Below are 15,412 nucleotides of genomic sequence, written 5' to 3'. Positions count from 1 at the left end.
TAAATGAGAGACCCGCAGCCACTTTGCACATCTAGTTCTAAATGAACATTAATTCAACAAGATTATTTAGCATTCAACAACAGCCCTTTTGTGTTTTAACTGTATGACACACACACACACACACACACACACACACACACACACACACACACTTTTATATTTCCATTCACTGCTTAACAAAAGCTCAGAGTTCTCATTTTGACCTCAATTTTCCTAGTAGAAACACCAACTGGGATGCGAGCTATTTTTGCACTTTTGCACTCGGGATGAAAATGCAGTCAGCATGTAAAGGCTATAAACATCTGCAAAGTAGTAATTTTCTGTAATTATCTAAATATATATGTCACTCAGAGAGACATCTGAGTGTAAACTGAAAACCCAGAAAATATGGCATTACATGAAAAAAAGGAATAAGTTTGCAATTTAAGAAAAACACCAAAACATCCTCTTGTGACAGGAGGACATAAAGACGGACTATGTCATGAGAAAAAGACACAAATTGGGGACTTAAATACACAGGATAATGAGAGGATGGGCAACAGGTGGAAACAGGGCTGGAACAAATCTGACTAACGGAACAGGGGAAGCAAAACTGAACATAACACACATGACACAAGGTAGCTTCAAAATAAAACACGAAGTGACACGCACAGTGAGACCCAGACAAAGACACGCGAGCTTAACAATAGGAGAGGGAACAAACAGACATGAAACACATGACAGACTGGGGAGATGAATGAAACACAATGAGAGCAACACGGGAAGAGGTAAGGAGACGAAATACGGAGACACCACTAAGAGGGGCGCAGCAGGAAGAGAGAGACAGGGCATCTTTAGAAGTGTGCTAAAGACAGAACAGAGAGACAAAAACTATAATAGACGGTACATGACAACAAGACTGAAACACAGGAAACACTTCGGACAACACACAGAGAAAGGAGAACACAAGGGAACTAAACCAGAACCACAAGGCATAAACACAAACAGAAAAACTAGCAAATATAAGAAAAACTAAACTAGGAAATAAGAGCGCCAAGCCACAAATGCCAACGTGGAGGTTGTACTAGTGAAAAATAATGAACGAAAATGAAGTGGCAGACACAATTACTGTGTCTCAAATTGCAAACTTCTATACTTACACTTGATACTGAGCGCTGTCAAGTACAGCTACGTTAACTGCATGTTCAGCAAGCTTAGCATGCTGCTCACCTGGTTTGTAGCAGAAGCGAGGAACCAACAATCCCACAAAGGGGAACTGACACAATAAATACACAAACAGGTGAAAAGGAGAGTGGAGATAGCAGGGGAATAGAGACACAACTATGACAGACTGGACATAACAACATGACGGACTTAGGAAGAAAGGTACTAAAAGAAAAACAAATTAAACAACCTAAAGACATCTAAATTAAAGTAGAAGAATAATATAACCAGAAAACTGATAAGCACAAGGAAACTAACTATACCAGTGGAGACTAGGAAACATCTTTAGGATCGAAACAATAATGAAGAACAACATCCAAAAATACAAAACACTGGGTCAAAGACCCAGAATCACCACAGTACTGCCCTGTCAAAATTCACTATTTAGTATAAAAGCGTGCCAGGATTATCCAGAAAGATTTGGTCAGCTAGGTGTATATAGTCTGGTATTTTAAGAGTTACCCAGCTTTAACTTCACATAGTGATGTTAAAGCTGGAAAAGAACCCAAAAGCAGACTTCACGGAGGCAAAAATATAAACTCAAAAACAGCTTTATTGTTGGCAGGGAAAACTACAAAAAACTACACTGGGAAAATATAAGCTAAAATAAAAATCACATGGTTCAATAAAGACTCCAGTTTAAAAAAAATGAATAAAAAAATCTGACAGTTATTTCATGGTTTGGGCTTCATGGGGTTAATTTATTACATTTTTATGACATAATAGAGGGATGAGAGAGTTTAACACAGTTCCAGTGCAGAACATGAAACTGATGATGTTGCAGAGAGTTTATAGCTACTGCCAGTTTCCAACACTTGTCCCTGGTTGGGCTTTTACATCCCCAGCACACAAATTAAATTTTACAGTATTCAAAGGTTTTTTCTTCCATCCTGATTCTCTTTTAAAGCTTCTTGCTGGTTTGCTGTTGCCAGCTCGATGACCTGCAAATCACTGTCCCATCGGTGCTATTTTCCTATTCTCACATAACAGGAGTTTGTCACCACCATGAGTCTGAAAATGATGAAGAATGGACTCGCTTTCATTTGCTTGCTAATCCTCCCTCCTCTCAGTCCTCCATCCCGTACCTGTCACCTCTCTGCTCCCTTCATCCTGTTCTCAAAACTCTCACCTCCCCCCACCCAACTCCTTACTCTAAAACCTTCTTTCCCTTCCTTTTCTCAGTGTCTCGCCTCTCATCTTCAGCCGGTCGTTTCCCCGCTCCGCTACTCCACCTCTCCATCCCCCCTTTCCTTCCTTTCTCTCTCTTTCCTTTCTTTCTTTTCAATCAGCCTCCTCTCCACTGCCCTACATTGACTCTCTTCTTTTCATTCCCTCTGTTAGACTTTCTCTCCCCTCTCTCTTTCTCTCTCGCGCTCTTCCTCTGATATCCAGAATGCAATACAGTGAGAACTGCAGGAAAGTGAGGGAAGCATTGAGTCTGGAATGACAGGACATAAAGAAGGGGATTTTGGGACAGGCGATTAGCGGGAAGCAAAACAAAAAGCCCCTTGTCAATCTGGCTTATAATTCCATTAAAATTTGTAAATGTGGTAGTTTACATTGAGAAAAGCTCCTATAATTGGCCTGAGTGGAGGCATGTGAATATGAGTGTGTGTGTGCAAGCCATACATACTCAGTAAGTGCAAAAGTTTGAGAGAGACAGATGAACCTTTACATATTTTTCTCATGCATGTGTCCATCAGAGCATATACGTGTGTGTGTGTGTGTGTGTGTTAGTCTTCAGCGGTGTGTGCCAGTCTCGGCTCCCAGTTTCGGTATTTCCTGCACAGATTGGGACTGAAACGCAAGAGTAGGCAAAGCTAGAGTTGGACCCTCCTGACTCCTGAATCTGACACAAACAGATGCTTACAAGACACACACGCACACGCCGCTAAAGACTAACACACACACCTACATGCACACACTCGACACAAAAATCCACAAACAAGTGTGTTACCTAAGCCTGCAGCAGGAGAAGAGGGCGGGGAAGAGACACGACAAGACGGATAAGGGAAAGGATGGGGAGGCAGGGTGGGTGGACGACGAGGTGGGGCGTGTGTGTGTGTATGTGTGTGTGTGTATGGTATGATAGGGGCCAAGATTTCAACATATAGTAAACACACAGACACACACACACGCACACATGGACACAATCAACCACCAACATTTCAGTTTTTTCCTCTCCTCTTTTTTTATTTTCCCAATCTCTCTCCTTCCAGTCCTTTTTCCCTCTGGGAATGATGGGAGATGCAGCTGGATATAACGCCCCTCTGCCACCCCCCACACACACTCGCTCTCTCCTATCTCTCCTCTCTCACTGTCTGGCACTGAGTGGAAGTAAACAGAGGAGGAGATCGCATTTGGTTCCTGAACTGTTTCAGGGCTCGGTGCAACCACCACACACACACTTTTGATTTCTCTCTCACACATATGGACAAAAATACACACACACACAGAGCAAAGGGGATCTTGGCAGTAGAGAAGCCTAAAAGTCGTTGACCGAACTCACATCAGCCGCCTTTGACTGCGCAGCGTTTGAAGAAGAGAAGAAGAGCAAGAGGTGATAGAGAGGAAAGAAAGAAGAGTGTAAAGAAGATCAAAGGAGTGCATCGCTTTGGGTTTGTTTGAGTCTTCCTATTCAGTCAATGGAGAACACGTGAGGGAAAGAGGACCGTCGGTAAACTTGGGGCAAAAATGCTGCTGGGTAAAGTTTGTGGATATTTCTAGAGGGATTTCATTTTTTTGCCCTTGGACTTTGAGGAAGAAACGCACAGGGTTGTCGGAGGACTGCGAAGAGGAAGAAGGTGAGAACCCAGTCAATGATTTTCAAGCAGGAAATGAGTTGCCTATTTAGCTCTTTCAAAACTAAACAAAATAGAACTGTCACTTGCTTTTTTGCATTTTTTTTATCTTTGAGAAGAAAAAGTCGCCTTAGACTGATTCTCTCAGCTGATTATCAAATAGAATAGAATAGAATAGAATAGAATAGAATAGCCCTTTATTGTCATTGTTTATGTACAACAAAATTGTGAGTATTCCACACCAGTTGTGCCAGAATAAAATATTAAATAGTAAGACAGCATGAGTAAATAACAAACATGAGAGTTATATAGAAACAGGAGGAATAAAGGAGGAAGACACACAATAAAAGAACAGGTTGCTAAGTGTTTGGAAGTATTGCAATGGACTTGGTGTGAGTAGAGTCGGTGTGTGAGCAGCCTGAGTGATGATTAGGATAGGATATTGTTTGTTAACAGTGGCGATGGCCCAGGGAAAGATGCTGTTTGTGAGTCTGCAGGTGTGGAACCTGATTGACCTGAGGCGACGTCCGGAGTGGCAGCGGGTCAAACAGGTGGTGAGCGGGGTCACCTGTGAAGGCCCTGGTGTTACTGAGACAGGAGGAGCTGGTGATGGGATCAAGGGATGGCAGAGGGCAGCCAATTATTTTTTTGGGGGGGTAGTGTTAATTACCCTTTGTGTAGCCTTCCTGTTGTCAATAGTGGCCCCTGCATATCAAACACCCAGGCAGTAGGAGAGCGCAGCGAGTGTGTATCACATCGCATTTTATGACAAAAGTCTCCGATAGTGATCCTAAATGACCTATTTAAAAATGTACTCTGCCCTCTTTTCATTATTGATTTCATAAATGTGTCAGATCAATAGATAACTCATGTGTTTTAACAGGAAAATGCTTTGAGATACTTCTGGGAATTGTGGGGATTTTTTGGTTTGCTTTTCTCAATAAAACTACTTCTACCTTGTTTGATGTCTGTGCTGTTTCTCTCTTGTTAACACTCTTCCACCTGGTTCCCTCCTGTTCAAAGCCTGTAGGTGGGACGTTGGAGGAAAGGCTTCTCCAGGAAACATGGCAGCCACCAACTCTGTCTCTTGCCCCTTTTTTCTCTCCTTCCTCTTTTTATTCTTGGTTATCCAGCCAGCCGTCACCCAGGGTCCATCAGTCACAGCCGTGGGAGTAACTGAGGATTCACCTACCACGCTGACTAACCAGACAACTACCAGCTATACAGAGACCACCCAAAACACTCCTCCTGAGACAGGGCTTTCCACTCCCAACAGTGGTGGAGATGCAGATGATGAGGATCTCCCTCCTACTGGTGGAACACGCTGCCAGGGTTACTATGATGTCATGGGCCAGTGGGACCCACCTTTCAACTGTAACGCCGGTGTCTTCCTGTACTGCTGCGGTACCTGCTTCTACCGTTTCTGCTGCCAATTCCGTCAGCAGCGCTTGGACCAGAGCATCTGCTCCAACTATGACACTCCCATCTGGGCGAACACTGGCAAACCAGTTGCCACCATTACTGAGGGACAGGGAGACCTGGACCGGGACCGCACGCAACTTATCGTGTACATCATCTGTGGGGTGGTGGCCATCATGGTGCTGGTGGGCATCTTTACAAAACTGGGCCTGGAGAAGAGCCGGGGGGGAAGCGGAGGCGGAGTAGGAGGGGCAGCACAGGCCGACCTCAACTCCAGGTGAGGAAGCGTGTGCGTGTGTGTGTGTGTGTGTGTGTGTGTGTGTGTGCATGTGTGAGAGAGATGCACGACTTCTTCCAAATTTTTAGAAAATGCTTATTTATCCCCTGATTAAAAAGATATGCTTATTCTTTATGGGTGGGTTTTTTTTTCTTGTTATATACGAATATGGATCGTTTGTTGTATTGGAGTTAGCCTCACCACAGACACAGGAGAGGTACTCCTCTCCTTTGGCACTCTGTGCACACCAACAGTTTAATAACCAAGCAGTAGTCATGAGGGAAAAGGAGGAGGAAGGTTATTTGTGAGGCTTCATTTTTCCATCTTACAGAGGTTATTGTTAGATTGCTAATAAATGAAGATAATATTCTCAGCTCTTGTACTTTATACCTAAAAATCATCTCAAAACACAGATATGTGCAAAAAACATTCTGAAATACACAACAGAGATTAAAGTCAGGGGTTAACAAATGCACATTTAATTTAAATGTACATTTGAGCCGGTCACTTCCTCAGACAAATGACACAAACATCATGATGTCAGACACAAAACTAGCAACTTTTTGCACTCTGGCTCTCATGTATAGAACCAGATGTGAGTGTGAATTTAATGCTGCTTATGTGTGGGTTCACTCTGACTTGCCTTAGCATATTGAGCAGAAAACTCAAAATAGACTAAATGGAGATTTGTATTTATTTAACTAGCAGATTGCCTGCTTGGAATTAACAAAGTCAGACTTTTGAATTGGCTACTGGAGGCTTTCTAATGTATGAATGTGCTCAAATTAATTTTCAAACCTTGGCAAACATGAATGCTAAATACATAATATTAAGTTGTCCACCATTTTGGACATGTGATAGTCATGGCAGCAACATAGGGTCAAGTGAATAAGGTCCTAGTCACACGAGCCTTTGAGACTGGTCTGTGTTCCCCTGGCAATTACTGGCCTCCAGGCAAAATTATTGTTCTCCTCAACCTATTGGCTGCAATTGCTTTGGTTACTATCAAATTGTTATGGTCACCTGTACTTTGCATGGAACATGTCTGCAAACACTTGCCAGGTACCGTTCAAGCAGCATGAAACTATGAGTGCAACACAAACCTGCCTTTAAAGTAAAAATTGGGATATCTATTAGTATAATACCCTTTTGCCACTTTCCCTACAGACAGCCAGAAACTTCTATGAACTCAACCACTGGTTATATAATGTCCAATATGGTGGACATGACTCGAGCAATGTGTGCATCACATGATGCGCAAAATCGCTATACTAGGCTAGTTTGAGTTCTAGCTACAAGTCGCACTGCTGAAGAAAGTCCAAACTGAGTCTGACTTATTTATTATCAACAGTAATATTAGCTATTTGGCAGTTTATTGGTATCAGTATCTATAATGTTATGATGAAAAATAAAAATTTAAAAGTAAAGAGATGGAGAAATGCCCTCCAATTACAAACGTGGGTAAGTTTGTCCACCAGAGGGCACTTCACAGCTTCCCCACAAGGACCAGAACCAGCTGAGCTGAGCAGAGTCAGGCAGAGAATTAAAAGAGAGTAAGAGAGTAAATAAATAGAACAAACACACTGAAGAAATGTTAGGAAAATGCGTTTATGTTTTAAAAAAACGCAACTGAATACTGTATTTTTAAATCACCAAATATTTTTCCTCAAACATCCAACAGACGATGTAGCTTTAACGTGAAGTTGAGTTTTATGAGTGCAAATTAGAACATATTCAGTAAAACTTGATCTTCTCAGTCCAAACATCAGGCACATTATTGACATGTCTGAAAAGTTATAATGAGTATGGCATTTCCTGGGAAATTTCTGCACATGAATGAAGATGACTTGTAAATATTACCAAAGCGTAATAGCATAAGCTAACATCAACAAAAGTTCCCAAAGAACATTTTAACATTCGTTAACTGATCAGTTTTGAATCTACTGAATCTACTTAATGACCCATCTCATTATTTAAGTGAATACATTTTTTTGCAGTACCAGCACTTTTTATTTCTTGGCTTTTGGAGATGATGATGTATGATCCTACAGTGGTGTACAGGGATGCATTTAGATTAGAAGTGGCACTGAATGGGGACTCCATGCATGGCACTACTGAAAATGACGGTTCTACTGAAAGAGATTAGCACAGGAAGACACTTGCAATTGCAGACATACAATGTCAGTATTATTTGAGAGGTGAAATAGCGTAACTAACATCACAAAAACATAAAATGGGCACATACAGTGTTAAACTTATCTCGGCTTTGAGGCAACCACCAATGCGAGTGAAGCAAATTGTTGATTGACATAACTGGGAGTTGGTAAATATACATGTGGGTGGAATGTCAAAAATAGTGACCAGCTGTCAGCTACAAAGTAATGTGCTGTGAGCAAATCGCTTTATATGTGGGTGAGGCTTAATTTTCAGTTTAAAGTCTAAAGTGTGAACTATGGATGTGAACTAGTTTATTTTCACCTGTGTTAACTAAGCTTTGAGCTAGTGCTTCATCAGTGTACACATCTAAATCTTTACATATTTATTCTTCTTTATTCTCCTGTTTATTCTTAGGGTTCATTTATTTCTTTTTTTAGTTTTTCTTTTATATTCCAGCTCTTTGCGTACTGTTTGCTTTTCTTGTAAGCATGAAATGGGGAAAATCAACCAAATTTCTAGTTTTTGAGGGGGTTTTTTTTGCAGCTAAGCACTCTTAACTTTGTGCTTCTGTGTTAGAATGTCTCATGTGTACAAATGTGTCACGGTTTTAGAAAGAGCGCACAAAGTCACATTTTACACTGTGAATCTGATGCTTATAAACTGAGTTACTGAAGCACAACCTAGAGAAGAAAAACGATTTGTAGTTTGAGTTTTAGCCTTTCTATGCCTTTCTCCTGATACAAATGCAATCGTGCATACACTCCAGCTGCAGTATAGAGTTAAATACATGGTTCAAAGTTCAATCTGTTCGCCTCAGGAAATCATTACAGCACAGCATGGGCTCAGATCTCTCTGCTTTCATCCCGAACCAACTCTCTCTAGCTGCCTCTCCTCATTCTTTTCTCCATAGAGTTTGTTCTTCTTATCTCTCCAGGCTTATTGTTTTTGATCTCATTTTCTTGCTTGAATATCTGTTTCATCACACGCTATTTGTCCCTTTCATCAAGAATTTCTTCATCACAAATCACTTTGTTTTGGTTTGTAAGAGTCCTCTCCTTCAGCCTTCTGCCACATCTCCTTTATTCCTTCTTTACCAGGTCAAATGTCCTTTTATCAACCTCTCTTGCTTTTTATCCCCCTTTTGCTCGTAAGGATAAGAAGTGAAACCAGCGGCTACTTTCAGTCACTCTGATCTTCGTGCATTCCTCCCCCCTTTTCCATTTCACTTTGCAAACATCCCATCTCTCCCACATCATTTTTCTCACTTGAATTTTAAATGAGAAGCTGAACACGAGGACAGCTGCACTGGTGCCACCAAAACCTCCATTGACCACCAGGCATCTTTGTGTGCCTCCCATTAACCCCAACTGCAAAACTCATTCTGTGGATACCGAACCACTAGGATTAACGTTTCCTGCAGGGTAGCACCTAAACTGAAATAGAAACACTGTGGCTGCATAAACATCCTCTGTGAGCCCATCTTGACAGATTACCGCTCCCCTTTGAGATTAAACAAATTTCACTGAGATTACAGCTTTACCATTTTTGGGCTGCTCTGCCTGCGCACTTGTTTAGTTATTAGCCTGCTGACATAAATCCCTGCTACAAAAGTGTACGTGCAAACCAGGACTTCATATTCAGCACACACACACTTCATGAGGTGAGATGCACAAATTCTGCATATGCTTTAGAGATGGATGTAAGAGTGGCCAAGCACAAAGCAAGACTTTTGCAATCTGCGCGTGTGCTGTTGCAGCTCTCAAACTCGTGCCGTGCACCTGCTTCCCACCACAGGTTTCTCTTTCTCTTAACATCCTGCAAGCAGAGGGTGATTAGCGGGCTGAAATCCTAACAGTTTTCCCAAATCAGCTTTGAAAGTTAAAATCCAGAGTGATCCTCCTCGCAAACTTCCTTCCCCTCTCCTTCCACACACACACACACACACACACACACACACACACACACACACTTGTTTTCATATATTTGTGGGGACATCCAATTGACATAATGCTTTCCCTAGCCGTTTACCCTACCTACACTAACCATCACAAATGAATGCTAACCAATCCTAACCATAACCTAATTGTAACCCTGACACTAAAACCACATTTTGAATCTGAAAAATGCCTTCAGACTTGTGGGGACCGGGATTTTGTCCCCATAAGGGCTGTTGGTCCCCACAAGCATAGTAAATGTCCAATTTTGGTTCCCCACAAAGATATGTAAACAAGGACACACACACACACACACCTTCTAATACCCCTCAACTCGTTCCAGCCGCACAGGGTTCAGTGTATTTGCAAGCCGCACTAATCCCCAGCCAACAATGGAGAACGGAGAACGCCTTAGGTCACGCGTGTCGTGTTTAATGAAAAGCTTCAACTGGAGCGGCCGTACACCGTAAACAAACACAAATGACCTTCATGATTTTACGTGTACACGCACACATACACTCACACTCGTGGTGATTTATAGTTCAATTACCAACAAGAATAATAGCGGTGGCATTTGGGTTACATGAGCATGGGTCAGATCACCACAGTGAGAGGTCAGAACAGCCAGAAGGCGAGATGTGTTGCAACATAGCGTCCACCTAGGAAAGTGGGAGAGACCTGGAAACAACATGGTGGCAGTGGAGGTCACATGGTTGGGACGGAGGGCTGTGTTTGCGCAAGTAAGTACATTAATGAGCGTGTGTGACACAGCGCTCCAGGTGCTCTCAGAAAATAGAGCAAAAGATTGGGTGGATAGAAAAAGCCTCGTTTCAGAAATCTGTTTATATTCGACTAATTTCTAGCAGCTACCATGTTTTGAAGACAGCTGTGGCCACTGTTAATGAATCTGTGTGTCAAGGCACAACAGGAATTTTTAATTTAATGTATGACTAGTGCGCTCTTTTACTACTTTTTGTTGCCAAAGTGATTATAAAATATTCATTTAGTCTTAAATAAAAGCAGTAGCCAAAAATGCTAGTTTTTTTATGTCTCTCTGACGTCATTGATCAGCGATAATGTCTCAAATACAGCACTGCACCTACTCTGGTTCCCAGCACACTGCCAAGACTGAAGCAATCAGGGGAACAGTCACAAGATTGGCTAAAAAGAGTAAGATATAAACACATACATAGATTTCTTCATTTAAAGATCCATTCATCAGAGACCCATTTATTCATTCATGTATTTTTGAACTGCTTGTCCAGTTCAGGGTCACAGGGACTGGAACCTTGCCCATCTGACTTCAGGCAAGAGGTCGGGGACACTCTGGACAGACTGCCGCTGCAGGGCTAATACAGAGTGACTGACAGCCATTCATGCTCACATTCACAATTGTGACCAGTTTAGAATTGCTGATTAATGCTAACAAGTGTGCGTGAACAGAGGCAGCACTCAGAGTGAACCTATGTGGGGACAGTTGTGCCCCTAAAAGATTAAAAACTTTTTCTGGTGACGAAACCTCAAACAAAAACCCTTTCTACATCAAAGGACGCTTCTCCTGGAATTCTTTTTCACAACATTATCCTTTCTGTTCTTGAGGTTTCCATCCAGCATCAAAGCTACATGTTTGACTGCTTTGACATGTTATCTTTATCCGGTGTGTCTTCAAGCCAGCTGCTTTTTTAGTCCTTGGATTACATAACGAAGGACGCCGTTGCTTAAATGGTTTGACTGCTCTGCCCTGATTTAAGGTCCACAAATAAGCGACACTCGATATAGCACGGGCATATATATGAGCCCATCACCACTCACACAAAGCACATAGAATCACTTTGCTTTTTAACCCTTTCTCTCGCTTCCAAATAGAAAATATTGAGTCACATTTTGTAGCTCAAGGGCACTATTGACACGTTGATGTAAACTTTTTAAAATAAAATGTACAGTGGCCCTGAGAGGTCAAACATGACGACCTGAGAAAACACAGAAAATGCAAAAAGAAAAAACTCTGCAAAAGCAGAGAGAAAAACAGAATTTCAAAAAGAAACACACGCCAAAAGAAAAAAACAACGCAATGGAAGTGATTTAGGGGACTACTCGCCTCCTATTACCAGTTTCAATTCACTTTTCATATAATTTAATATATTTTTATAAATACGTAATTATACATACTTGTTACTAATTTCAAACTGAGTTTCTGTTATTATTGTGACCAACCTGCAGTACCTCAACAGGGGGCTCCAGCTCTAGCTACTTGTTCACTATTCAATACTTCTGTTAAATCATGTTATTGACTCACTAAATTACTTCTGCTGTGATTTGTGTGGTTTGAAGCATTTTTTTTCTATTTGCTGGTGTTTTTCTAAAGTTACGGTGTGTTTGACCTCTCAGGTCAAACAGAGGAGCGAGAGAAAAGCTGTGCCACGAGCTACTTTAAAGCCTCGAGATGAGCATTTTGGACACTTCTATGTTGTTTTTTGTTTTTTAAGCCAGATGTCATAAGGGAGGTGTAGATGTTACTAATAAACTGCTAACAGGACACTGTGATTGACAAGTTGGTACCTCAAGAACATGCAAAGTACCCATACCTTAAAGCATGCCCTGCTTTATCATGGATTCAACTCTAAATGGGATAAAAATGTACAGAAGGAACATTAAGGCATATTAATGAGGACTTGAAATTAGCAATTGAGAACATCTGTTCATCACAAATGTTTTTAATGAGATCATACATTGAGAGAGTGCTATGGTAAAACTTTTTATTAGATTTCTATACAATCTCCGCTCTTTTTACAACCAGAGTTATTGCTCTCTGCTGGCCATTACAAAGAACGCAGGTACCTCATGATTTCACTTTTCAGACCCAGAAGCTGCTCCTTATCTTTTATTTGAAATCTTTTGGATTAGCAGAAGAAAAAGGATGGATGGACAAAAGAGGGGGATAAGATGTGTGTCATACTTTTTAACTTAATCCAATCAATAGATGGTGATGTGGCATTTGAAAGAATCCAAACCAAGGAGCGTCAGACAGTCTGCATCCACAATGCTGTGTACACCTGAACCAGACCAAACCTGAGGAGATGGCCCTGATTATAAACAGCTCAGCATCAATCCCGGGGAACTGAGAGGTCTCACCAGTGAGAATTTCACATAACCGGACAGAGCAGGGTCAAAGAAAAAGATCAAGGATGAACAGAGTCTCAAGGTCATCAGAGTACAACAACCACACCAAATGAAGCTAAATCCCCACTGTCTGCTGTTCTCTTTGCTCTGTGGCTCAGAGTAATGGGAGGTGACAGACAGCGACCTCAACAAACTTTCAACCTTTCACACCAAAAGCCTTTGGAGAATCCTGGCCATCGTTTGGCTGAAAGCGATCTCTAACAGAGCCCTGCTAACCCAGTGTTATAAATAACTCCATCACAAAGACGGCTGTACACTCGATGGTCAAAAGACCCAAGAGAGTGACCCAACAGTACTTTAGCTCACATTTTGGGCTTCAAAACAAGAAACTAGTAATAACATTACAACTATCTGCAGTTTTATAATGTAAATAACAATTTAAACAAGCTTGTCCTCTGAGGGCCTCAACAATAAAAGGGGTCTCTCTCTTAATTAGCTTTTAATAAAAGAGTTTTGATTGGACTCTCTAGAACTGATACTGGAGGTGCTTAATCAGTGAAAGAAAAGCACCATGAAATCTGCATTCATGAATAGCATCATGGTTCACGGCTTAACAGGTATACTATAAAAGATAGACATGTTATCCCTGCAGCCTGCCCCGTACACGGACTGCAGACAGGAAGCAAGTCAAGCCACTACAAGCTGTAAATATCTACTATGTGAGAAATGACTTGGCTACTACTTTATTTTCTGCAAAGTTTCATCCCCCCTCTCCTACGCTTCCATTACCCCCCCTTCCAAAATTTCTTCTACTTTTTCAGTACCTCCAGGGTTGAGCTGTCACTCTCTATCACCTCTCACCTGTCGCCACTGTTTGCGTGAGCAAGTCTGCATGCATGCATACTTGCAAACAAATGTGATAAAGTGTGCACACGCGTGTGCCTGTGCCTGCGCCATCACTCGTCGCAGTTCCTCCCAAAGTGAAAGAACATATGAGCTGACAGATTCCTGGCTCCATCAGAAGTGACAATTTTCACCCTGCAGCTACTTTACCTTCCTCTCTCCTCCTCCTCCTCACCGCTGCCGGGCTTCACTGGGCCCACACACACTTAAATGTGGGTCAATGCACACTGACTTAAGGGTTTGGCACTGTGTTGTTTCTGTGTTTGTGGTTGCCCCCCCTTTTTTGAGTAGAGGTGTTGGGAAATGAAAACCTCAAACACAGCCACCTCACATCTGTCATGTCTGGAACATGACAGATGAAAAATTTTGAGTTGTAACAATAAGAGTTTTGTCTGTTACAGTCAAACCCATACCAGTCAAAAGTGAATCTCACAGGATCAGGAGGCACACAGTGAGCTGGACCATGAGGCTCCATTTCATCCTTCTTCTTCCAAACTTCTAACGGACTAACGGACAGCTTCAAATGGGTGAAGGGAACCAGCTAAAAACAACCGTGATAACTTAAAAACTTTTAATTCAGCACAGAACAACATTTCTTCCATTTCAAGGTGTGAATAAAGAAAAGTCATGTAGCAGCTTCTTCTATGCCAGGATGAAATCTGAACAAGTTTATGAACCTGAAAGTAAACAATGCAATCTTACTATTTTAATTACCTCATCAAAATAGTATAATTTGTTTTTATTTTATTACATTTGGATCATTTATCAAAAATTTAAACTGAAAAGGGTAATGAAGCAGAAATGCTGTCTGTCCATTAGTGATATTCCCTCAGGTTTAAAACCTCTTCAGCCCCAAGGGGGTTTCTGAGCTTCCTGCTCGAAAATGCAATGCCTAAATTAAATTGATTATTTCTCTGCAATTACAAACTCCGTCCTTACAATCTTGGTATCAAAATGAAGCTAACACTTGGGACATTTAATCAGAGGTGTAAATATTAAAGCAGATATTACTGTGTCAAAGTTACTGAGACTGGAACACAGAAAAAGTAAGTAGATTTTATTCTCGCCTAATTTTTTTCTTCTTTTGCGGCTAATTCGGTGAATTTTGGTCCGATCGTGGTCAAACTTTGTGTGTTTACTCAGTGATAGCCCTGGAAGCTAACCAGCCTATTTAAAACCGGTTACATGAAGTCTGAAGAATTTCTGGTTCTCGTTTGCGTGTTTAGCGGACTTCTGCGCATTTACGTAACTGCTCGTTTAATCGCGGCTTGTTTTCGGTGTGTTTGGTGGTTGTAGAAATGGTTTATATGACATTTTAGCTGAGATTCTGAGGTTTCTGTGGATACCACACATGTCTGGAGTTATATTTCTCAACCGGCGTTATAACCGATTAAACGTGATCTCCTCCCTTTTGCCCCCGGTACCGGGGGCGTGGGGCTTAAGAGGTTTTTAATGTTGATAAAGGCAAATTTTGAATTTCCTGCACTGAAAGGTTTTTTTGTCCTTATACATAAGTTGACTGACAGATAACAGGCCAAAAAAGAGAAGCAGTCAAAAACAGTACTCTGTGTGCTTGTCTAGACACTGGCACAGGTTCT

General features: G+C 41.5%; 1 protein-coding gene across 1 annotated transcript in view; it reads left to right on the top strand.

The window, feature by feature from the left end:
* Positions 1–3,440: 3,440 nt before the first annotated feature.
* The window catches only part of shisa8b (shisa family member 8b), a 46,277-nt gene continuing 34,305 nt past the window's right edge, over positions 3,441–15,412 (top strand). The window contains exons 1-2 of the mRNA XM_019362806.2: positions 3,441–4,007; positions 5,028–5,700. Of these exons, the coding sequence (XP_019218351.1) occupies positions 5,069–5,700 (632 nt within the window). The 5' untranslated portion in view covers positions 3,441–4,007; positions 5,028–5,068. The remainder of the gene's footprint in view (positions 4,008–5,027; positions 5,701–15,412) is intronic.

This window comes from Oreochromis niloticus, linkage group LG8, assembly GCF_001858045.2.
Source record: "Oreochromis niloticus isolate F11D_XX linkage group LG8, O_niloticus_UMD_NMBU, whole genome shotgun sequence".
Taxonomy (NCBI): Eukaryota; Metazoa; Chordata; class Actinopteri; order Cichliformes; family Cichlidae; genus Oreochromis; species Oreochromis niloticus.
The sequence above is the reverse complement of the archived record's forward strand: the minus strand, read 5'-3'. Positions and strand labels throughout refer to the sequence as shown.